At 38.7% G+C, this 25,630-nt stretch overlaps 1 protein-coding gene across 2 annotated transcripts in view; it reads right to left on the bottom strand.

Moving 5' to 3' along the window:
- naf1 (nuclear assembly factor 1 ribonucleoprotein) overlaps positions 1-22,060 on the bottom strand; it is a 35,170-nt gene extending 13,110 nt beyond the window's left edge. The window contains exons 1-5 of one of the 2 annotated variants that reach the window (XM_004911162.3): positions 21,941-22,060; positions 20,127-20,609; positions 18,046-18,172; positions 1,975-2,068; positions 18-100 (exon numbers count right to left, since the gene is read on the bottom strand). In XM_004911162.3, the coding sequence (XP_004911219.2) occupies positions 18-100; positions 1,975-2,068; positions 18,046-18,172; positions 20,127-20,593 (771 nt within the window). In that variant the 5' untranslated portion in view covers positions 20,594-20,609; positions 21,941-22,060. Of the gene's footprint in view, positions 1-17; positions 101-1,974; positions 2,069-18,045; positions 18,173-20,126; positions 20,610-21,734; positions 21,764-21,940 lie in introns of those variants that run through there. The other variant, XM_031895470.1, reaches the window with a different exon arrangement.
- Between the last annotated feature and the right edge of the window lie 3,570 nt (positions 22,061-25,630).

Below are 25,630 nucleotides of genomic sequence, written 5' to 3'. Positions count from 1 at the left end.
AGCCGAACTTTACATACCTTCCCAACAGAATTTCGACCTTCATTAAAAATCACACTGTCTTCATTAAGAGGGGGAACATCTTTCATAGATTCAATGATTACTGCAAAATGTATAAATGCCAAAAGTATTAACAGTAGTTTTAGCACCCCAATGTGTATGATAGTAGATCATAAGAATATTTTCATACAAGCAGATGAATATTATATCCAATAGAAAGGTTATTCCCTCTTTTGAATAATAAGCTACAGTTCTGTAAAGTGATTTTTTTTTTAATTTTGTTACATGGCACTTTCAGCGTTTTTTTGGTTTTTTTTTTTACCTTATATGGTAATCACCCAAACACCAAAAAGGGGCAGACTATGGAGCCTATTAAAATTTGCAATCACTTTTTTGCACAATGTAAGAAATTCTAAGTGAAAACCTGTAATCTCAAGTGTTAACATTCGTGTTTTCAAGCTCAAATTTTTTAAATTTATCAAAATCTGAAAACCTTCTTCTGCAGAAAACAATGGGAGGTGTATGCTCAACAAGCAATTTTATTTTTAAATTAAATTTGTAAAAATGAATGGAACAATTCCAATTTTGTTGCAATTACATTTTTTCCCCACAATTAATGTAACTGAGATTCCATAAACATACCAGCAATTTAGGGAAAAAAAAACTTGATTGAGTTTAATTTAAATTTTTCAGATCAAATTTCTAAAACCTTTCAAGAAATTTTTTTCAGGATGAAATTGCTAAACAAAATTTCTAGAAAGTTGTGTCTCATTTTCTGCATGAACTAAATTTTTAACCCAAAGAATCTACGAGTCATTTTCTATGACCCTGAAAGGATACAGGAACAGCATACACCTCAAACACAATGCTAAAAATGAGCACAATAAATAAGATTTGCTAAAAATGCTGATTATCAGGATTGGTTTTATCACTTTTGCAGAATCAGGAATTGACAGGAAGTGCTAAAGTGAAACAGATTTTATTTCCTACTTTTCTACTTGTTTAGTGCCATATATCAAAACCATAGCTATTTCTTAATTAAAACAATAGACAAAAAGCATATTTGGCACAAGTCCTATTCATTGAACTCATGCTAAAAAGAGGTGTACATTTCCCTTTAAAAACATTTGTTTTACTTTTTGTTTTCAAAGCTCTGTAGTCCAGAAGTATGGTGATGTGAAATAGTTGGCAGAAATGAGAAACTAAAAGGAACTGTAACACCAAAGAGGCAACTTCGGCGATTTGCCGAAATCGCCTGCTCAGCGTGTGCCATCCCACCGGCGACTTACATTTTCGCCAGTGGGATGGTAGTTCGGGGAGATTAGTCGCCCGTGACAAGGGAGATTTGTCGCGGGCGACTAATCTCCCCATGTGCCAGAGCCCTTAAAATAATTACAAATGATGCATGGTTTTTCTACACTGGTAAAACTGGTGTTTGTTTCGGAAAAATTACTATCTAAAGTAAATATTTATATCTCAAGGTAATCAGATCTTGGCAATTTGTTGGTGTAGTTAAAGTGCAATGGGCCCTTCAGTGTGTGCTTATTTGTGCCAAGGAACAATCCCAGGGGTAAACCGTATGTTAGAAAACCTTGTGCACTCACTAACTTCTAATATATAATATAAATTAGGATGTTAACCACTTGCATTTTGATTTGCCTTTATCATCCTTTGATTATAAAAATAGCTGACCATACAGGGAACAATACGAGCTAATGACACGGCCCCTTCAGGCCCATGTATCAGGACCTTTGAAAGGTCTGCTGAGCGCTATTGGGCAGGTTCGACAATCTCACCAGGCAAGGACTGCATCAGTTCAATGAGGGGTCTTGTTGAGTCTGCAGTATGATCTGATCTGCTCATTAAGCAGCTCCACTAAATGAACATATCTTTATGTGTTTGGATGTGTTGCTTTTAAACTGACTATATACTTAAAATCATCGTAGCTTTCTAGCTGTATTTGTTGTCCTGACATACCAAGTTGTTCAACAATGCTTGCGACCATTCCAAAAGGCTTCAGTTCTACATCTTCGGGTAAAATAATGGAGAGCTCTTCAACTGCAGGCAGTTCCTGAAAGATATACACAATTTTTAATTTTTTTGCCACTGTATTGTGGTTATTCACAAAAAGTTGCAAGTGCAAACATAGTTCCATAATTACTTTCAAACTTTTTACACTTATTTTGCTGTTTTTGTGATGGCAAGGGATATTGAACATACTCTGATTAGAATTTGGTTTCTGTCCTGGAAACTATAATAATGCAGACACAGATTCCAGACACATTCTATACTCATGCTTGGGTTGGTTTTACCTTTTTTTGTTCATGTCACAAATACAGGCTAGTAGCATTTACTTGCAGGTAAGTCAGAAATAGATTTGAGTCTTGTAGGTTCAAGTAAGGTTACTTGTCCCAAATAAATAATGGAGCGTTGTAGCCAGCTGTTTGCACTATTTAGGTAGTAAATTATGCCAAGAATGGTTTCCAATCTCATCCCAGGTATGACAGTTACATCACACACACACACACACACACAATTTGCTTTTCTTGCATGAGATTTAAAATGATACTAATTTGGCAAGGGAACTGACCAAGCAATCACAAAGCAAATGAACGATTTTTATAGTTATTTGTTTAAGCACTTTCAATTCATTCTCTTTAATTTACCTTTCTAATATCCAACAAGGATATGTGCTGTACAATGTTAATAAATTACATTTTTATATACATAAAAAGCTAATCTGAGTCATACCAAAAGTGAAGTACACTGGTCAGGAACCATACATGTAGAGCAAGCCCAGAATTGCAAGAAGCCTCACAAAAGACTACAGGTAAGGTATTAGGATCCACTGATGGAATGCTGTTACAAATATTAAAGAATCTCTGATACAAAACAAGCCAGAAGTGCTGCCGCTTGTTGAGTGAAAGCACGGACACATACTAACAACATGACATTTAAATTACCCTACTCAAGCACATTATTTCTGAAACAAAATTCAACAGCCAAGTGAAACCATAGAAAAAACAAACAAACCCTTAAAGGGCAACTACTCACTGGACTGTGGATGGCTAATAATTTTGGTTTCATTTTTTCTTTTTTCTTGTAGTTTTATAAATGTGTGTAAGTTCTAAAACTAACACTATTTCCTAGTGCAAAGCATGCTGGCTGTTAGTAGTGCGTTTCTAAATGCCAACTCATGCTGGAACCAACCAATTAAAGCAAGGGAAAAACAGTCATCGATGAGTGTGTTGGTTGCAAAAAAAATAAATTAAAAAATAGAAAAAAAAAGCTTACAAATATACTGTTAAATATAGGAAATAAACAGTAATAAAATTAATCTATTAAAAATACATTACAGATGAGTTTTTGTTTTAAATATGCTTTAAAATGCTTTAAATTGCTCATTTTGACAGTAAAAATACAATAACTCCATTTATGCCAATGTTAGCATTAAAATTGCCCACTGGGGTAAATTCTTATTGTATTTGAATCAAAAGGTTCTTCTGCTTTTAAATGCGTTTTATTCTTTACCACATTTTCTTATAACTAATTTGTAATAATGTTATTTGCTGATTAGTTATATTTGCATTGTGGATTGACATATTTCAAACAGAGATCACCTTTTGTTGACTGATTTTTTTTTAGCACATATTTGCTTTCCCAGTGTTTCTAGTGAAAGCTCTGTCTTTAGCCTATAAGTGAGTGCCATTAGGTTCAAAAAATGTGTTAAGTCTGCAGGATCTAATTTTATGTCCACAAATCGATGTAGACTATTTCTCCAGAGTGCCTACCTCACTCTCTGCACAATCAGTTTGCATTTCTGTATTCAGCTAAAATGTCTTGTACTTCTCACCAGTTTAAAAAGCATTGCCACGAGACACTGGAGATTAAATGTCGATGCTCATCAGTCATTCTATTAAAACTGGAAGCGCTAGCAAATGATTTAGCTGATAGCCAGTGTTCCTTAACGTAAGATCATTTCATGCTTCTCTTCAAGCACATGATGCAAATGTGACCTTTATATTTTCTGATAAAAGCTGAAAAGGTGACGTTTCAAAAAGTTTGCATTTGAAAACAGTTAAAAACCGGATATATATAGTCATATAAATATGAAAGGGGTTATGAGGTTACATTGAAAATTGTTGTTTGGGATGAGTGAAGATTGTATCACTTAGTATCCCAGGAGCAGAAAGGTCCAGGAGGCAGGCTTCCAGTAAGGTGTCCTAAATAAAACTTGCCACAGGCACCCTCACTGTGTTTACTACAACGATGAAGAAAATGTTCCTTCTTTGCACATTCAAGAATTAAAAAAACAAAAACAGATTGTCCATATAAAGCATTTAAAATAATATGCAAGGTTGTACAAACAGGGAGATAAAGTAACAATTATGCAGCAGCATACTGGAGGGTATTGAAAGCTAAATATATAAAAATTTAAATTGTACCCAGGTGGAAACTTACAAATATTGAAAAAACTTAAGGTGGTCATACACAGGCAGATCTGCGAGTTGATGTAGCCTTCGATCTGACAGCCTGCATAATGGCAATAATATTGCCCAGCTAAATATAGTGAATAGCAGTGAAGGATCCTCTCATTTGCCTATCTTGCCAAACAACCAGATCTTATAATATATTGCCGGCTTAACACAGAACTACAATGTTAAAGTGGCCATACACAGGGGGGGGGGGAAGCTTCTGGACTGACTTGGCAGCTTATTAGCCCATGTATGGTCCCAGCAGACAGGCCTGAACTGATACCTGGCCAAAAATTATGCAGATCTTGATTTTTCCATTGGATTGATGACTGCATCTGTTGATCAGATGGCCTGCATAGATACAATTATGGCCCAAGGGCCGAATGATCAGATCATTCTAATATTGCCATCCTCAGTTTCATGTGTATAGCCAGCTTTGGTGTTCATGATGAAACCAACCTGGCAGAATCATTCATGGTTCACTAAGTTAATAGTTCACTTCCAGTAAAGACTGAAGTCAACATGGCAGAGGAAGAGTGCATATATTAGTGTTTTAGTATAATCATTACTTATATAAAAGGTGGATCCATACTTCCAGGGCTTGAATGTGGTAGAAGAAAATCTCCACTTCATGATACCAGTCATGTGATCATTTAAAAAAAAAAAAAAAAAAAAGATTGTTTCCCCCAACCAGAGTGTGGGCTCTATTACAGTATAGGGGTTATAAGTGCCCTTTAAAAAAAGATCTTTTAACTCTTTTTTTTTATTTATTACAGTCCAAGAAACTGGACACAATGTAAGATTTGTTTATTGCCTCAAAGTGACTTTATTGGCTCGTTGTAAGTAGACATCCAACAAGGCAATGTTTCGGACCTCACTGGGCTCTTTTTGTGTATTTTTGAAAAATGGACCTTATGCCCTCCCATGCATAGGCAACACAATTTTAGACAGAGAGAAGTGCCTGCCCCTTCTCTATGCCTCAGACATAAAGGCGGACAGGCAATATATGACTGACAGTTGAGTTTTTTAAATACCTTTATAAAACGTATGGATGTTTTAATAAATACAATTTGGGTTTCATGTTTAATGTGAAAATTACTTTTTTATACAGCTACAGAAGTACTTGCTGTTCATACTGTTGCATCACCCTGGGTACCGAGTGTATTTGTGTGCTCAGTTCAGTTAACACAATACATTTTTTTCCTTTAATTTCATTGAACTTGTGAACTCCTTTACTTTCAGCGTGCCATGCAACTCAGCAACCTAACACCTACAAGTCCCCCTTTCACCATCTGTTCTCATGCTATTCCACCGGGGGTTTCTTTCAAATCCCATCATACAAAATCAATTTATACCATTATTTTGAGGCATAGGCTATATTTGACAAATGTTATTATAAAGAAGAAAAAAAAACGACTATTTTTATACTTTAGAGGGATAGATAATGCTGCTTTCATCCACATTTACAAATCAATTAAAAACACTGAAATGTTTCAAAAAAATGTATAATAGACAGTAGCTTACAATTACATTTTTTTTCATTAGGCAAAATGCTTAGGTTTACTTTACACTCTGCGCAAAGCTAAGTGCAAAATGAAATATGTCACAATGGAGGAAACTCTTCATTCTCTTAATACAACCAAACTTACCTCAAGTATATATCAAAATCTTCTCTTAACAGGCCCTATACCCTTTCCCTCTGCAGGGAAATGGTGGTCATCCCAAATACCAGAGCTCACCCCAGAAGATTGCAAACAGGAAACAGGAGTCATGTACTACTGCCTTATCTCCATTCATACAGCATAAAACCTAAGGTTACACCAGATGAGCCGCGCTCCAACACCAGACAGCAGAAAGATCTTCTAATATCGTGACTTGGTCATGTCCCCACATCTCCAGGTTCTGGACAGCAATGACTATCTCAAATAACCTAGCCTTCACTAATGTAACTGCTCCAGGGTTCTAGACAGTATAATCCCTCAGAATAGCTCCCAATTACGTTTCAAAATACTACTGTTCTATGCAAAAAAAACAGTGGCATCACAGCCTGGATGAACCTGGTGAATACGGTTGTTCCTCTCTAAAAACTTACATATAAAACTAGGGGTGCACCTTATAAATTTGACAAAGTTTGGAGTCCCTGGTGTGACTTTAAGGGTAACTGAAAAGCTTTGCATTCAAACCCACTTCATGGCCCCTGGACCAGGCCCACCCGGGACTAAACTCCGCTGGAGATTTGGATCCAATTTTGCACGTCATATGTTATCTAATCTTGTCATATAACAGCACGCAACACCATGCAACATTATGCAACAGCACAAGATTTTGCAGGATCCTACAAAATTTAATGTCCATCAGTTGCAATGTAAAGTTGTATCAGATAAAGTTGGATGGTGTGTTTTGTTCCTTCATCTATATCAGACACTGTATTTCAATGAGAAAAAAAAAGTCTGTCAGACACCATCAGATTTTATCTCGTCAGATGAAGATGCAGCATTTGCTTCCAGCAGGCGTTTTGTGTCAGATGGCAATCCTCTTATGTAATTTCTACATCATATTTTTGTATAAGTCCAATTATAAATTGTCCCATGTGACTACATCTACTTGTAGTATGCATTTTGTCAATCTGGCACCATCCTATACAAACCTACCAAATCTCTAGTGAAATTTATCACTTTAGCTTTCTAAATGTGCGTGATTTGTTCCGCAATTCATATAGCATTCAGGGATCAACAAAACTGGTGGTAAACCATCTCAAAAAGGGCCATAGAATTCCAACTTTTAAACAGATTACAAGTAACCATAGGGCACCATTAAAACAGGGGGGAGGGAGGATAGATCAAAATTATTATTCCAAGGAATGTTTTTGGATAAGAAACTTGAACACTATGGGGTGAAACAGATTGGCAGTGGGTGTGGATGGTGTAAAAAGATTGTGGCTCTGAGAGGGGCAGAGGAGCCAGCCAGGAGTAAAAAAAATAATGTAATGAGGAGTAGAAGAGGCCTTTGAATGTTAGCACAAGTATTTTGTATGTTATCCTTTGCTTAACAAGTAGTCATGCTAAAGATGTTACCTGGTTCTAGCAGAAGAGCTTAAGACTGATGGCAGGGGAAAAAGGTGAAAGTCTACGACACTGGCCAGTTAGAGATTGCATTAATTTAAACGGTAAACAATGAGTCTTTGGTTTAGTGTTTTAGCTTTTGCTTGTGAAAGAAAGGGACATATCTTGGCAATATTGCAAAGGAAAAACCGTCAGGTTTGGCAGTGGTATTTATATATGGTCATGCCAGTGATAGTGATGGTGAAAGAAGGAGAACAGCTAGGTTTGGGCAGGAAGATCATGAGATCTGTTTTAGCTAGGTTGAGTTTGAGGTTGTGTTGGTTTATCCAAAAGGAGATAGCCAGGAGGCAGTTAGTAATCTGGGTCTTAATGTCAATGGTTTGTGATGGGTGTCTAAATATATATGGATGTCATCTGCATATGTGATATTTAATACCAAATGAAGAGAAAAGGTCACCTAAGTGCTGAGACAGACAGGGAGATTAGTCGCCGCGTGACAAACCTCCCTTGTCGCGGGCGACTAATCTCCCCAAAATGCCATCCCACCGGCAAGAATGTAAAATGCTGGTGGGATGGCATACGCGGCGCCGAAATTTCCTCTCAAGGCAACTTTGGCAATTTTGGCAAATCGCCGCGCCACGTATGCCATCCCACTGGCGATTTACATTCTAACCGGTGGGATCGCATTTCGGGGAGATTAGTCGCCCGCAACAAGGAAGATTTGTTGCATGGTGACTCATCTCCCCGCCTGTCACAGCCCTAAACAGAGTGTGTAAGGGAGAAGAGCAGAGGGCCGAGTAAAGGGGGTAGGAAGTGAACCAGGATCCATCCCAGATACCAGGTGAGCAGAGAAACCGCATCAGACCAGAATGGTCAGCAGTATCAAAAGCGGGAAAAAAAAGTCCAGAAGGATTAGAATTGAGTGGTAACCCTTGGCCCTGGCAGCCAGGAGATTGTTTGCAACTCTAGGCAGGGCCACCTCAGTGGAGTGGGTAGGTCAAAAGCCAGACAGCATAGTGTGTAGCAGATTATGGGTGCAGAAAAAGTGATACGAGAAAAGACATTCCATTTAAAAAGGCTAACGGTTAGAGAGAGACAGGGCGATCCAGTGTAGTCTTTTTAAGAGTGGGCTTGACACAGGCCTGTTTGAATAAAGAGGGGGAAGTACCAAAATCTTGAGAAGAATGGAAGTGCTAAAGTAAAATCTGGGGGAAGGAGAGTAAAAGCTGAGAAATGTCACACTCAGTTACACGATCAAAAGAGCTGAATAGGGAATGTTACAACATTCTCTTCCTGTACGAGTTACGAGTTTATTTATTTCATGGAAACGTCTTACCTCATAAATATGCTTTAACAAGAAAATATAAATAAAATTATTTATTCCAAAAATACACTGTAAAGCTTCCACTTATCATTGAGAATTGAATTTACAGAGTTCAGCTGTGTACTAAAATGCAATCTAATGGAGATTAAACAGATCTTATTATCTACCATAAAAATAGAAACACCGACAGAAGCCACCTGTAATTCCTTTATTTTTAAACGTATCATTTAAAAACACACATGATTTTTCACCCTAATAAATCAGTTTAAGTATGGTGTAGAAAGCAGAATTCTAAGGCAACTTGCAATTCAAAATTGCTACCCAATGTGCACTGTACATTAAAAAAAAGGCATAACATTTCTTAATCTGGAAATCATCAACAAATGACAGCAATTGCAGGCCAATGAGCCAATTTAAATTTTGCTCAGGTTAGAAGCATAAACCTCTCTTAAATAAATTTAAAATAATGGTTCTATAACTCTGGTGCTATAAAAGGAGACATAAGAAATGTTGAACAATTTCAGTACCATAGATAGAATCTATCTGTATTGGACGCACCTGTGTGTGTTCTAGCCAAGAAAAGTACAGTGGATATAAAAAGTATACACACCGCTGGTAAAATGTCAGGTTCCTGTGCTGTACAAAAACGAGACAAAGAAATCATTTTAGAACTTTTTCCACCTTTAATGTGACCAATAAACTGTACCACTCAATTGAAAAACAAACTGAAATCTTTTAGGTGGAGGGAAGAAAACCAAAAAATCTAAAATAATGTGGTTGCACAAGTGTGCACACCCTCTTCTAACTGGGGATGTAGCCGTGTTCAGAATTAAGCAATCACATTCAAAATTATGTTAAATAGGAGTCAGCATACACCTGCCATCATTTAAAGTGCCTCTGATTAACCCCAAATAAAGTTCAGCTGCTCTAGTTGGTCTTTCCTGACATTTTTTTAGTCGCATCCCACAACAAAGCATCAGAGGGATCTCATTGTTAAAAGATACAGTGGCTTGCAAAAGTATTCGGCCCCCTTGCACTTTTCCACATTTTGTCACATTACAGCCACAAACATGAATCAATTTTATTGAAATTCCACGTGAAAGACCAATACAAAGTGTAGTACGTGTAAGAAGTGGAACGAAAATCATACATGATTCCAAACATTAATTACAATTAAATAACTGCAAAGTGGGGTGTGCGTAATTATTCAGCCCCCTGAGTCAATACTTTGTAGAACCACCTTTTGCTGCAATTACAGCTGCCAGTCTTTTAGGGTATGTCTCTACCAGCTTTGCACATCTAGAGACTGAAATCCTTGCCAATTCTTCTTTGCAAAACAGCTCCAGCTCAGTCAGATTAGATGGACAGCGTTTGGGAACAGCAGTTTTCAGATCTTGCCACAGATTCTCGATTGGATTTAGATCTGGACTTTGACTGGGCCATTCTAACACATGGATATGTTTTGTTTTAAACCATTCCATTGTTGCCCTGGCTTTATGTTTAGGGTCGTTGTCCTGCTGGAAGGTGAACCTCTGCCCCAGTCTCAAGTCTTTTGCAGACTCCAAGAGGTTTTCTTCCAAGATTGCCCTGTATTTGGCTCCATCCATCTTCCCATCAACTCTGACCAGCTTCCCTGTCCCTGCTGAATAGAAGCACCCCCAGAGGATGATGCTGCCACCACCATATTTGACAGTGGGGATGGTGTGTTCAGAGTGATATGCAGTGTTAGTTTTCCGCCACACATAGCGTTTTGCATTTTGGCCAAAAAGTTCCATTTTGGTCTCATCTGACCAGAGCACCTTCTTCCACATGTTTGATGTGTCCCCCACATGGCTTGTGGCAAACTGCAAACTGGACTTCTTATGGTTTTCTGTTAACAATGGCTTTCTTCTTGCCACTCTTCCATAAAGGACAACTTTGTGCAGTGCACGACTAATAGTTGTCCTATGGACAGATTCCCCCACCTGAGCTGTAGATCTCTGCAGCTCGTCCAGAGTCACCATGGGCCTCTTGGCTGCATTTCTGATCAGCGCTCTCCTTGTTCGGCCTGTGAGTTTAGGTGGACGGCCTTGTCTTGGTAGGTTTACAGTTGTGCCATACTCCTTCCATTTCTGAATGATCGCTTGAACAGTGCTCCGTGGGATGTTCAAGGCTTTGGAAATCTTTTTGTAGCCTAAGCCTGCTTTAAATTTCTCAATAACTTTATCCCTGACCTGTCTGGTGTGTTCTTTGGACTTCATGGTGTTGTTGCTCCCAATATTCTCTTAGACAACCTCTGAGGCCGTCACAGATCAGTTGTATTTGTACTGACATTAGATTACACACAGGTGCACTCTGTTTAGTCATTAGCACTCATCAGGCAATGTCTATGGGCAACTGACTGCACTCAGACCAAAGGGGGCTGAATAATTATGCACACCCCACTTTGCAGTTATTTATTAGTAAAAAATGTTTGGAATCATGTATGATTTTCGTTCCACTTCTCACGTGGACACCCCTTTGTATTGGTCTTTCACGTGGAATTCCAATAAAATTGATTCCTGTTTGTGGCTGTAATGTAAAAAAATGTGGAAAAGTTCAAGGGGGCCGAATACTTTTGCAAGCCACTGTATCAGTCAGGAGAAGGGTACAAAATAATTTCCAAGACATTAGATATACCATGGAACACAGTGAAGAAAATATGGCACACCAGTGACATTACCAAGAACTGGACATCCCTCCAAAAGACGAGAAGAAAACTGGTCAGGGAGGCTACCAAGAGGCCTACAGCAACATTAAAGGAGCTGCAGGAATATTTGGCAAGTACTAGCTGTGGTACATGTGACAACAATCTCCTGTATTCTTCATATGTCTGGGCTATGGGCTAGAGTGGCAAAACGAAAGCCTTTTCTTACGAAGAAAAACATCCAAGCCAGGCTACATTTTGCAAAAACACATCTAATGTCTCCCAAAAGCATGTGGGAAAAGGTGTTATGGTCTGATGAAACCAAGGTTGAACTTTTTGGCCATAATTCCAAAAAATATGTTTGGCGCAAAAACAATACTGCACATCACCAAAAGAACACCATACCCACAGTGAAGCTTGGTGGTGGCAGCATTATGCTTTGGGGCTGTTTTTCTTCAGCTGGAACTGGGGCCTTAGTTGAGATAGAGGGAATTATGAACAGTTCTAAATACCAGTCAATATTGGCACAAAACCTTCAGGCTTCTGCTCGAAAGCTGAATATGAGGAGGAACTTCATCTTTCAGCATGACAACGACCCAAAGCATACATCCAAATCAACAAAGGAATGGCTTCACCGGAAGAAGATTAAAGTTTTGGAATGGCCCAGCCAGAGCCCAGACCTGAATCCGATTGAAAATCTGTGGGGTTATCTGAAGAGGGCTGTGCACAGGAGATGCCCTCGCAATCTGACAGATTTTGAGTGTTTCTGCAAAGAAGAGTGGAAAAATCTTGCGAAGTCAAAATGTGCCATGCAGAGAAAATGAAATAATTTTATAAAAATGTGATTTGATTAAAATGGAGTCTATGGGAGATGGCCTTCCCATAATTTGGAACTTTCTGGATAATGGGTTTCCAGATAACAGATCAATTACCTGTACAGGTATCGGACCCCTTATCCGGAAACCCGTTATCCAGAAAGCTCCGAATTACGGAAAGCCCATCTCCCATAGACTCCATTTTAATCAAATAATTCAGAAATTTAAAACGGATTTCCTTTTTCTAAGTAGAAATAAAACAGTACCTTGTAATTGATCCCAACTAAGATATAAATAATCCTTATTGGATGCAAAACAATCCTATTGGGTTTAATTAATGTTTTATTGATTTTTTAGTAGACTTAAGGTATTGAGATCCAAATTACGGAAAGACCCCTTATCCGGAATACTCTTGGTCCCGAGCATTCTGGATAATGGGTCCTATACCTGTACTAAGATATCACCATCAGCATCTACAATTAAGCCACTGCTTAACCCAGCTAAAGAGAAAAATAGCAAAAATATATGATCTTATATTCGTTTTTGCCTCCCTTATGTCAAAATCCCCATAATTTTGCATAATAGCTCCTATTCCTGCTCTTGGATTTAATGATGAGGAATACTACCAAGGTTGGCATATATAAACAAAAACTCTGGAAAAGGAAAACAGCAAACAATTGAAGAAAGAGGAATGCATCTGCTAGCACATTTAAGACGCTAAGATGCTTTAAAGGATTCTTTTATTATACCCATATAAACACACATTATATGGCCAAAAGTATTTAGACACAGTCTAAAACAAAATATCCTCAGCTAGAACATGCACTGCTGAGATCATAGCTGTATCCAAAAGCAATGTCAACACAAAAACTATTTATATACGGTGCAGGCATAATAAATGGCATTTTACCATCTGGCAGTCTTAAAGAAAAAACTATACCCCAAACAATGTAGATAAAAAATATATTGCATAAAATCGCTTATATGTAAAACCCTGCTTTACATAAATACACCATTTTTATAAAAATTAACTTTTTCAGTAGTATGTGCCATTGGGTACTCATAAATAGAGCCAATTAATGGGCAAGTTGTGTTTTTTACACCCTTTTCCTATTACAGTTAGAGTTGCATTATTTTTTGTTAGGTGAACTCTGAGGGAGCACACAGGCCAATATATAAAGGGGTCTTTAATAGGCCACTAAGGAGAGGGAGGGAAATTGAAGTAACAAAACAATTTGCCTGAGAGAGCAATTGTTTTTTGCCTGCTGGCATCAGTAAAAGCTGAAAAGGGGCAGAAGAAGGCAGCAAAGAATTCAAAAGCTAAAAAAATAAAGACCAATTGAAAACAGCACATTCTACACTACCCCCGTAAATACATTAAGACCCTACCTCATTTTATTTTATTTAACTAGAGTCTTTTATAAGAACAAAATTAGGAGCAATAAAATTTATACTCTTGGTTTGGGAATGAGATGCTGGACAGGCAAGTGTCCAGATACTTTTGTCTTAATTTATGTATACACATGTAGTGTGTTTAATAATATGGTCCTGATGGATGGTTAGATAATTCTTGCATGTAGTTTCCTTTTCCAGAAAAATATGAAGAGTTCTACTCTTTTATCACATTACTGTAATAAGGCTGTTTAATGTTTTGAAATAATAAGCTGAGTAAATGAAATACTTGATATAATTACCACAAAATGACTGTCCTCTTTTGGGTGAATTAATAATTGTCAAGTGGAAAATGTTCCCTAATTTATTGTCTAATTTTTCTCTAAGTAGGAAGGAAATACGGTACTTTTCTGTTGTTTGTACTCGGGCATAGGATAAAATGTAGTAAACATGTTAATGGCAGAACTGATAATTGCTAATTATGTTCATTATTTCTATATTTACTTAAATATGAATTCTGATTTTTTCGTTTTAAATGTTCTAACGGGAAATAAGAAAAGGTGGTTTAGCTTATTTTAAAAGTTTAAGGAAGAAAACTGATCTTGCTTACAGCGAAGTGCATCAGATTTATAGGCCATGGGCTCACGTCATGGTTTAATCAGCCGATCTACATGAATCAATGTATAATTTGTAAATAGTGGTGCATTTCCCAAAGAGAATACCCTAAATGTGGTTAGCACAGATTGAAAAGATTGAAGATAAATCCACAGCAAATGGTAGGGCATGGGGAATGCAAACCAATAGCGCTAAAAATCGTGAATAATATTACGTAAAGTAAAAAAAAATGTGTGATGCTACAAAGCAAGAGTCTCACATGTCTACTTAACACTGACAAAAGTGTCCAAACAATCAAGGAGGGACTAGAAACCAGTTACCACATGCCAGACTGGGAAGAGATATATACTGTAATAAGTTTCTGTCTTTCTATATATTTTCTTTTTAAGTTTATAGGCTACTTGTACATCATATTAATTTGAATACATTGAGTCCCATGAACATGCAACATACTGCAAAATCAGCCCGAAATGCAGAACATGGGTAGCGCTACTTTAACATTATGTTTACTTGCTCTGCTGGCTTTGAACCCAGGGCACGTAAACCTTGATTTAGAACCCAGGGCCTTGTGCCCTGTGGTATGGCCTTACCACTACAGAAGCTAACAAATCTCTTCAAATACAATCTCAATGATCCGTATGTTTATTTAATCAAGATTCACATCACACTGTTTTAATAGGTCCAGATATATAGGTAAATTAAATAAAATGTTTTAGCTCTTTTCCTTGATATGTAGATGAAGAGGTGGTAAAGATAAAATATGTGAAAGGTGATGCCACAGAGAAATGTTGACTTGCTAACTTGGGCTTCTATAACTCTGTCAGGACTATATGTAATCATTTTCAAAAATTGGTCAGCTTTTTTTGGTATCATTAAAAACAGTTCATGGATAGGGCAGGTTTCATGGCTAACACTTGCCACTTCCTCAGAAACCAATTACACCCCTTCACAAAAAATACTTACACAAACAATTATGTGAATAGCATTTGAGTATTTAAAACCTAAGACAAATCGTATCACATCACAGCACATCAAAGCACGCAAAGTAAATGCTACATTGGATACATTCATATTACAGCTAGTATTAAATAGATAGTAGCAAATTCCACAATAAAGAAAAGGTATTGATTTTACATGCACAGTCTAAACACTAAATGAAGCAAATATATAAGGAAAATGTCTATATATTCTATTTTAAATTTACAAACCGGATTCCAAAAAAGTTGGGACATTAAACAAATTGTGAATAAAAACTGAACGCAATGATATGGAGGTGCAAACTTCTAATATTTTATTCAGAATAGAACATAAATCACGGAACAAAAGTTTAAACTGAGAAAATGTACCATTTTAAGGGAAAAATATGTTGATTCAGAATTTCATGGTGTCAACAAATCCCAAAAAAGTTGGGACAAGTAGCAATAAGAAGCTGGAAAAAGTAAATTTGAGCATAACGAAGAGCTGGAAGACCAAATAACACTAATTAGGTCAATTGGCAACATGATTGGGTATAAAAAGAGCTTCTCAGAGTTGCAGTGTCTCTCAGAAGCCAAGATGGGTAGAGGATCACCAATTCCCACAATGTTGCGCAGAAAGATAGTGGAGCAATATCAGAAAGGTGTTACCCAGCGAAAAATTGCAAAGATTTTGCATCTATCATCAACTGTGCATAACATCATCAGAAGATTCAGATAATCTGGAACAATCTCTGTGCGTAAGGGTCAAGGCCGTAAAACCATACTGGATGCCCGTAATCTCCGGGCCCTTAAACGACACTGCACCACAAACAAGAATGCTACTGTAAAGGAAATCACAGAATGGGCTCAGGAATACTTCCAGAAACCATTGTCAGTGAACACAATCCACAGTGCCATCCGCTGTTGCCAGCTGAAACTCTACAGTGCAAAGAAGAAGCCATTTCTAAGCAAGATCCACAAGCTCAGGCGTTTTCACTGGGCCAGGGATCATTTAAAATGGAGTGTGGCAAAATGGAAGACTGTTCTGTGGTCAGACGAGTCACGATTCGAAGTTTTTTTTTGGAAATCTGGGATGCCATGTCATCCGGACCAAAGAGGACAAGGACAACCCAAGTTGTTATCAACGCTCAGTTCAGAAGCCTGCATCTCTGATGGTATGGGGTTGCATGAGTGCGTGTGGCATGGGCAGCTTGCATGTCTGGAAAGGCAGCATCAATGCAGAAAAATATATTCAGGTTCTAGAACAACATATGCTCCCATCCAGACATCATCTCTTTCAGGGAAGACCCTGCATTTTTCAACAAGATAATGCCAGACCACATTCTGCATCAATCACAACATGGCTGCATAGGAGAAGGATCCAGGTACTGAAATGGCCAGTTTGCAGTCCAGATCTTTCACCTATAGAGAACATTTGGCGCATCATAAATAGGAAGGTGCGACAAAGAAGGCCCAAGACGATTGAACAGTTAGAGGCCTGTATTAGACAAGAATGGGAGAGCATTCCTATTCCTAAACTTGAGAAACTGGTCTCCTCGGTCCCCAGACGTCTGTTAAGTGTTGTAAGAAGAAGGGGAGATGCCACACAGTGGTGAAAATGGCCTTGTCCCAACTTTTTTGGGATTTGTTGACACCATGAAATTATGAATCAACATATTTTTCCCTTAAAATGGTACATTTTCTCAGTTTAAACTTTTGTTCCGTGATTTATGTTCTATTCTGAATAAAATATTAGAAGTTGGCACCTCCACATCATTGCGTTCAGTTTTTATTCACAATTTGTTTAGTGTCCCAACTTTTTTGGAATCCGGTTTGTACACTCAATTCACTAAATTAATTAAATCCAATTAAACAAGGAGAAATGCCCATATTATATGGGACAGTCTTAATAAATAAGTATTAACAACTTCAGCCAGTTCTCTGCCCTATCCTTGAACTGTTTTAATGATTCCAAATAAAGCCGACTGATTTTTAAATATATGCAAATCCTCTCATTGCTAGCCAATCACATGACTGTTTCTCCTGCCTGTCAATTTTTGAACCTGCTGTATTGTCTCCAGAGCTGGAACATAGATTCCCCAGTGTGAATTAGGCGCCCACAGTGCTTATCTCTGTGCTACCCTGCCCTTTCTTGTAAGTACCATGAAACCATTCAAATTACTAATTAGATTTTCTGGCACCATCTTAAGGTGGCCATACACGGACCGATTTTTTACTTACAAACGACCGATTCCCGAACAATCCGATGCTATCGTTAAGTTATCGTATAGTTGGTGGTGTACGAACGATCGTCGGCCCACTAAACGAGCCGACATTATCGTCCCCAAAATCGATCGGCCAGGTTTAAAAATTTTGGTCGTTTAACGATAAAATCTGCCAGTTGGTGTGAGTGTCAGACATTTGTCTTTCAACGATTGTTCTCTGCGCATGTCACGATTGCCAGCAGCGGAAGTCAACGACATTCGATCGTACGTAGATGTACGATCGTACGTATTTTACGATAATGATGCAACGAAATCTTTCCCGAATTATCGTTGCCCGTGGATGGCATATCGTATGCGAACTCGATCGCCATACGATCGTTTGTCGATATAATCGTTCATCGCACAACGAGCGAAATCGCCTCGTGTATGGCCACCTTTACAAATGATCCATTAACAGCATGCCTAGCTTCTATCTGTCAATTACATAAAACCAGTTTTACAGGACACAAAAACACTCACATTGAGTAGGAGTTCATCCTTTGTTTTTAAAGGAACATCATTATTTACAGTTGGCTCTTCTTCTTCTATAGGAAGAAGTATTGAGGAAGATGATGATGAGGATGATGATGAATCAGAGTCAGTATCACTGCAAAAAAAATAAATGTGCACTCATAAATACAGCTATTAAAAAACAAAAGTAGCATTCGGCCCAACACCCAGTATAAAAGTATATAAATATATATCATTGCAATTAAAATGATGGAAAAGTATAAGGGCCATATGTTACTACTTTTTCTGTGTACAAAATGGTCATCACCTAACAATTTAAAAAGCCAAGGTTTTAAAGGAGAACTAAAGTCTTAATCACTGGGGGAGGTGCCAAATATAAGACACTCCCCAGTTATTGTAATAGCTTACCTAATATGCTGGGTCAGTGCTCCTGTTAGCAGAAAACAGCACAGGCCGGGGTATTTCTGCAGAGGTTCTTTAGCACAATCTTGCTTTCTCTTCTCTCTACTTTTTTCCTTGCGTAGGCATGCGCACTAGAGTGAAAAGGCGTTTTTTTGTTTCTAAGTTTGGCTTTTACTTTACTGCACATGCTCCTGCAGTTTAAACTTAAACTTAGAAATGAAAAGCTGGCTTTTTTCCACTCTAGAGCATGTGCCTGGGGGGTGCCTAATATTCTGGCACCCCCCAGTGATTTAAATTTAGTTCTCCTTTAAAGTCTTATTCATCCTTTTGGCATTTTAAAGGAACAGTAACACCAAAAAATGAAAGTGTATAAAAGTAACTAAAATATAATGTGCTGCTGCCCTGCACTGGTAAAGTTGTGTGTTTACTTCAGAAAGTCTACTATAATTTATATAAATAAGCTGCTATGTAGCCATGGAGGCAGCCATTCAAAGGAGAAAAGGTACAGGCACATAGCATATAACAGATAAGTTCTGTAGAATACAATAGTGTTTTATCTGTTATCTGCTATGTAACCTGTGCCTTTTCTCCTTTTTTCCAGCTGGAATGGCTGCCCCCGTGGCTACACAGCAGCTTATTATATAAATTATAGTAGTGTTACTGTAGCAAACACAACAGTGCATTATATTTTTATTACTTTAAACCTCTTTCATTTTTTGGTGTCACTGTTCCTTTAAATGACAGGATTATCATGAATTAGCAACAACTCTTCAACTCCAAGCAAAGATGTGCCTTTACTAGCTCTAACTAATACATGTGCAGTCAGGTTTACCAGATTATATAGACAAGTTTATTTGAGTTTCATATGCAGATGCAGATGCAGTCTAGGCTTAAGACGGTTACTAAAGAGCACAGGGACTTAACATGCTATGGTCAGCCAACCAGAATAAGCCCCACAGAAGAATAAATGTTTCACGCAATCGCATCTTGGCATTGAAAGAACAGTGCATTTACAGGTTAAAGTTTAACTATTCCAGGGCAAGATAAAATCTAGTAGAAAATTAAACAATTGGGGTTTACATGTCATTTAACTTCAGTAATCTGTCATTCTTGCCAGTTTTAAAGCACACTCACAGTAGCTGGCAATGGGTAAAGTTTCCCAGATATTCTCTAAAAAATATCTTTATATAATTTACTGGGAATTCAAGACATTTAATTTAGGTTTAAACCATATACTATGTAGGTGGTACGTGAGGAAAAAAGATGCTTCTCATAGTAACACAGCAGTACAGTGTATATTAATATTAAATTACCCAACCCGCGGCAATATACAATACCTTATCTACTGAAGCAGCTCTAGATAACGTATTACAATATAACACCATGTGCTCTTAATAGCCAAAATTTAAGTGTTCAAATCAGTGCTAACATACAGTTAGAGAGCCGCCTTCCTCTACCTAATCCTGTGTATATTTATATCTAACTCCCTAACGAGTTGGCGCTCTTATATATAAGAAACCAAACCTTAATTTGTGTTAATAAAAAATAAAAATTAATTTTTAATAAATGCAAATTAAGGTTTGGTTTCTTATATATAAGAACACCAACTTGTTAGGTAGTTACAGCAGTACAGTCTTCAAGTGTGAACTTATGATTAGAGGGCACATAATAAAATCCAAAGCTTTTACCTATCAGAACTAGAGTCCTCAGAAGAGTTTTCTTTTGTTTCATCATTATCTTCTGCTGTTTGATCATTCTCCCCATCAGAGACTTGTTTGCAACTCATTTCTGCTGCTATTTCCTTCTCCATAGAATTATTGGTATCTGTGCAATTGTTTTTAAAATTAAGGCTTTCCAACTGAACAGTCACTTCCATACGTTCTTCTTGGTCTTGATGACATGTTGAATTTTGATCCAAGGCAGTTGTACCCACAGCTTCAGATATTTCCAACTCGGGAGCAACAACTTTCTCCTGTTCATCAGTATTTGAAAAACTGTCATTTTGGTGTATTTTTTCAGCTGATTGTGAGGCAATATCAAAGCCATCATTAACTACAGAATATATGCAGTTGTCCATAATTTCTGGTTCACAAATAGGAAAATGATTGCCCTCTATAACACTGTCAGTTGACTGAGTTCCACGTTGTGTTTCCATGACAACATGTAAAAAACTAAAAAAAAAAAAGATATACAAAAACAGTTACAGCCCACAGTAGTAATAGTTAATAATGCAGTAAAAATAAAGTTTGACAATAATAAAGTTCTTCCAACAGACATTTTTGACGTGCTGATCCATTCATCCCACCTAGTGGATATGAAAAAAAGTTGGGGCCCCATACAAGTTATTCATGCATGGGCACAAGTGCCCAGTACCAAATTTTCAGCCGTGCTCCTTGTTTGTGCAATATAAACAGCTGATGTTACTTTATAATTAAGCAATTTGAAAAGAGTTTTATTGATTAATTTGCTAATAAGCCATTCAGTTTATTGGGGGTCAATTGAGTTTGTCCTAAGTTTAACGCTTTCCCACCTACCTGGGGGTCAGTGGAGTTTATATGTAAGTTTCATTGAAAGTATTGTACATTTTTGCACAAGCTGTAATATCACCCACTGTGACCTACAGCACTTATATTTGTCTATTTGTGTCTGTTAGTTACCCCTCCCATATAGATTGTAAGCTCTACGGGGCAGGGACCTCCTTCCTCTTGTGTCCTCGACTCTTAACTTATATGTAAGTTGCTGTATTTATTGTTATACTTTGTATTTATCTATTATCTTATTAACCCCCTGTTTGTATTAATGTATTCTACTGTACAGCGCTGCGTACATAATGTGCAAATAAGCCAGACAGTTTATTTGGGGGTAGTGGAATATACCTAAAGTGTTTTAATTTATTGGCGATCAATGATTTCCCTTTTCTCTGTAATAATTAAACAGTAGCTTGTACTTGATTAAATGATTTTCAGAAGACTTAAGGCATGGTGATCCAAACTGCAGAAAGAGTCTGTATCTGGAAAAGTCCAGCATTCTGGATAATAGATCCTATACCTGTAAAGATTCTGTAATGTATTTGAACCTGTATTATTTATGGAATACAAACCCAATGCCTTTATCCACTGATACAAAAGCATACACCTTTATAGTAATTACATAATTCAAACTTAAATGCGTGTAATCTTTCTCTGGCCATAAAATACTTTCATTGCAATTTTATCACATGCTTAAATAGCGCACTAAAGTGGTAAATGCATTCCTAAGACAAACATAAAAGGAATATATACATATTACTGCCTGACCAGTTTTCGGGCATTTCTAACATCCCTAAAAGACGGGCTCCCCAGGAATATGTGGGTCGCTTTTTGCATCTTAACTGCGATGCAGCAGGTCTATGCTACAAAATGCTTCTCTGGCTATTCGTCAGCAATTCATATGATAAACCGCCCAATGGTCCCGCTTTTTTTCCAATTTTCTTTTACAGCCCACAGTCCCAGATCATACTTACACATTCCACACAACTGTTAATTACACGCTGCTTCCCTCATGTCTTACAGAAAACCCCGACGCGCTATGATGGCGTCACAAGTACACATGTGCGCGGTAATGCGCCTGCGCAGCCTTGTTGGAGTGACGTGCAGACACTGTGTAACTCAGCAATACACTGACAATCCTAAACTGCTAGAAAGTGGCAGTAGTAGGTTTGCTACCAGTCTGGTTTTTTTTTCTTCTCGAAACTGCTACTTTTGTTAGAACAGAAAATATGGAAATAACTTTTCTTTCGTGTTGGTTGCCAGCCAGTAATTTAGTTGCCAACCAGTAATAATGGTTACGAACAATACCTTCAGTTATTGGAGACTATTCTCACAATTTAATCATGAAAGAAGGAGTTCCAAGGGGCTGATTTACTAACCCACGAATCCAAATTGGATAACGAACATTTTGCGACTTTTTTGTATTTTTTGCAATTTTTTCGTCGCCGTTACGACTTTTCGTAAATTGTCGCGACTTTTTCGTAACCATTACGACTTCCGCGAATTGTCGCGACTTTTTCGTAGCCATTACGATTTGCTCGTATCTTGTCGCGACTTTTTTGTATTGAGCGCTCGTAAACTCCGGGCAAAACTTTCAGACTTTGCATGATTTTGAAGCCTCCCATAGGACTCAATGGCACTCTGCCGCTCCAACCCGGCCCAAGGAAAGCCTCCCATAGGGCTCAATGGCACTCTGCAGCTCCAACCTGGCCCAAGGAAAGTCTCCCATAGGGCTCAATGGCACTCTGCAGCTCCAACCTGGCCCAAGGAAAGTCTCCCATAGGGCTCAATGGCACTCTGCAGCTCCAACCCGGCCCAAGGAAAGTCTCCCATAGGGCTCAATGGCACTCTGCAGCTCCAACCTGGCCCAAGGAAAGTCTCCCATAGGGCTCAATGGCACTCTGCAGCTCCAACCTGGCCCAAGGAAAGTCTCCCATAGGGCTCAATGGCACTCTGCAGCTCTAACCCGGCCCAAGGAAAGTCTCCCATAGGGCTCAATGGCACTCTGCAGCTCCAACCTGGCCCAAGGAAAGTCTCCCATAGGGCTCAATGGCACTCTGCAGCTCCAACCTGGCCCAAGGAAAGTCTCCCATAGGGCTCAATGGCACTCTGCAGCTCCAACCCGGCCCAAGGAAAGTCTCCCATAGGGCTCAATGGCACTCTGCAGCTCCAACCTGGCCCAAGGAAAGTCTCCCATAGGGCTCAATGGCACTCTGCAGCTCCAACCTGGCCCAAGGAAAGTCTCCCATAGGGCTCAATGGCACTCTGCAGCTCCAACCTGGCCCAAGGAAAGTCTCCCATAGGACTCAATGGCACTCTGCAGCTCCAACCTGGCCCAAGGAAAGTCACGATACTGAAGCTTAAATGAATCCGAAACTTTCATACTCGGCGCGACGGCTACGAAAAAGTCGCGACATTTTGCGCAAGTCGTAACGCTACGAAAAAGTTGCGACATTTTGTGAAACAGTCGTAACGGCTATGAAAAAGTCGCGACAATTTACGAAAAAATCGCAAAATACCGATCATTACGAAAAAAACGCATTCGGACGCCTTAGGACCGTTCGTGGATTAGTAAATCAGCCCCCAAGTGACATTAAGGTATCTTTTTAGGGGTTTTATTTTGTAGTGTGGGGGTGTCAGTTTATTTTTGTAAACAAGGGACATATTTTTCACATAGTGACTAATTTAGGAAAGGGAAATGGTGAAATTCACTGCAAGTAATATTGAATTTTTTGGCTCTTTCTATTTTTGTGAAAACAAGGTGTAGACTTTTTACAATTAAATAGGGCTGCCACATGTCCGGTTTTGGCTCGGGTCAAAACCTCCTGACCAGTTTCCCTAATTAGGAAAACCAGGCAGGACTCGGTAACATTGACATGGCGACAGTGTGGGACTGGCCCACCAGGATACCAGGAAAACTCCCGGTGGGCCCTCTTGCTTCTATCTATTTGGCCAATTGCATGGTCATTCCCTTTTTACGTATGGGAACAAGGAAGATTGATAGATGGAAGAATAGAGAATAGTATGTAGAGAAAAGAGACTGGGATAAGAAAGAGTTTGAGGGATGAGAGGAGGCATTTAAGTTTCGAGAGTGGGCCCATGGTCCAGGGTTTCTGGTGGGCCCCTGCCATCTCAGTCCACCACTCCTGGCTGCCAACAGTACCTGCTGCCATCATTATCTTTTGCCAGTACCTCAACCTCTGCCATTCTCTTCTGCCAATTTGACCAAAAAGGAATGCATTTTTGTGCAATCTACGGCTAGGTGATAATACAGGAGAGATATTGTTTAAAACAACAAAAATGTGCCAGTGCCTTATACTCTTTTCAATATAGAAGGAATGTGCTTTAAAAATATGTATTTTGGGCTGATTTATTGAAAATTTCCCCTTAAACATCACTAGCCCTGCCCATCCTTTCCACTTCTTGTTGCCTTCTTTCCTAGGCTGTGTAGGGGAGCTGATGGGACTCAGCACACTGCACTGTAGGATAAGAACCAATCAGCACCTAGGCTGACCTGATAGGGAACTGAAGCCTGTCTTTGCCTGAGTGACTGGAGGGGTGTGATTGGCTATCCCCCTCTTACTGTTCTTCTGGCAGGAACCATTAGGGTACGCCCACTCTTCATTTGATAAATGGACCATAGCATATCTATAGGGAGCTCCAATAAAGGGGCCAGGCCAGTGTTAAAGCTAATATAAATTTTTAGTCCAAAGTAAAACCAACACTATATATTATTTATTATGTCCTACTGGAATGGAGGGGTTTTTAGTTATGCTCCTTTTAAAGGTCAACCCAGAATATAATTTTTGAGACACTGACACCAGAAATTAAACCTTTTTACATCTATCATAACATTGTTGAGAGGTGTCTGCAGACACCAGGGGTTAAATCCTGATTGGCTAGGGCAGGCACCCGATTTCACCCCCTTAATTAAAAATGTATATTTGCTCCCCCCGTACACCGCCAGCTGTCTACTTTTCGTAAATTGTCGCAAACTTTTTCGTAGCATTACAACTTGTGCGAATTGTCGCAACTTTTTCGTAGCCGTTGCGCCGAGTACGAAAGTTTCGGATTCATTCAAGCTTCAGTATCGTGACTTTCCTTGGGCCAGGTTGGAGCTGCAGAGTGCCATTGAGTCCTATGGGAGGCTTCCAAAATTATGCAAAGTCTGAAAGGTTTGCCCGCAGTTTATGAGCGCTCAATACGAAAAAGTTGCGACAATATACGAGCAAATCATAACAGCTATGAAAAAGTTGCGACAATTCGTGCAAGTCGTAATGGCTACGAAAAAGTCGTAACGGCGCCGAAAAAAACGCAAAAAATACGAAAAACACGCAAAATGTTCGTTTCCAATCCAAATTTTTCCCATTCGGATTCGTGGATTAGTAAATGTGCCCCTTAGTGTGATAGAATTTCCTGGACTCCTCAAAACAGCATACAACGTTTGATTTACCCATGCTCCCTGGGAGGGAATAAACAACCAAAACCTACTGGTTAACAGCTTGCAGAACAGACAGAGCCAGGGTCGGATTTTGAATTAATTTTGCGCCCTAGGCCAGTAAAGGTAGTGTCCCATCACACCCCCCCCAATCGCTGCTGCTACCATGCTCACTTAACCATGACTTACTACTGTGCTTACTTCACTCGCAACTGCACTCGCTTCC

The sequence above is a fragment of the Xenopus tropicalis genome, chromosome 1, assembly GCF_000004195.4.
Source record: "Xenopus tropicalis strain Nigerian chromosome 1, UCB_Xtro_10.0, whole genome shotgun sequence".
Classification (NCBI taxonomy): domain Eukaryota; kingdom Metazoa; phylum Chordata; class Amphibia; order Anura; family Pipidae; genus Xenopus; species Xenopus tropicalis.
Note: the sequence above shows the minus strand (reverse complement) of the source record. Positions and strands in the feature narration are given on the sequence as shown.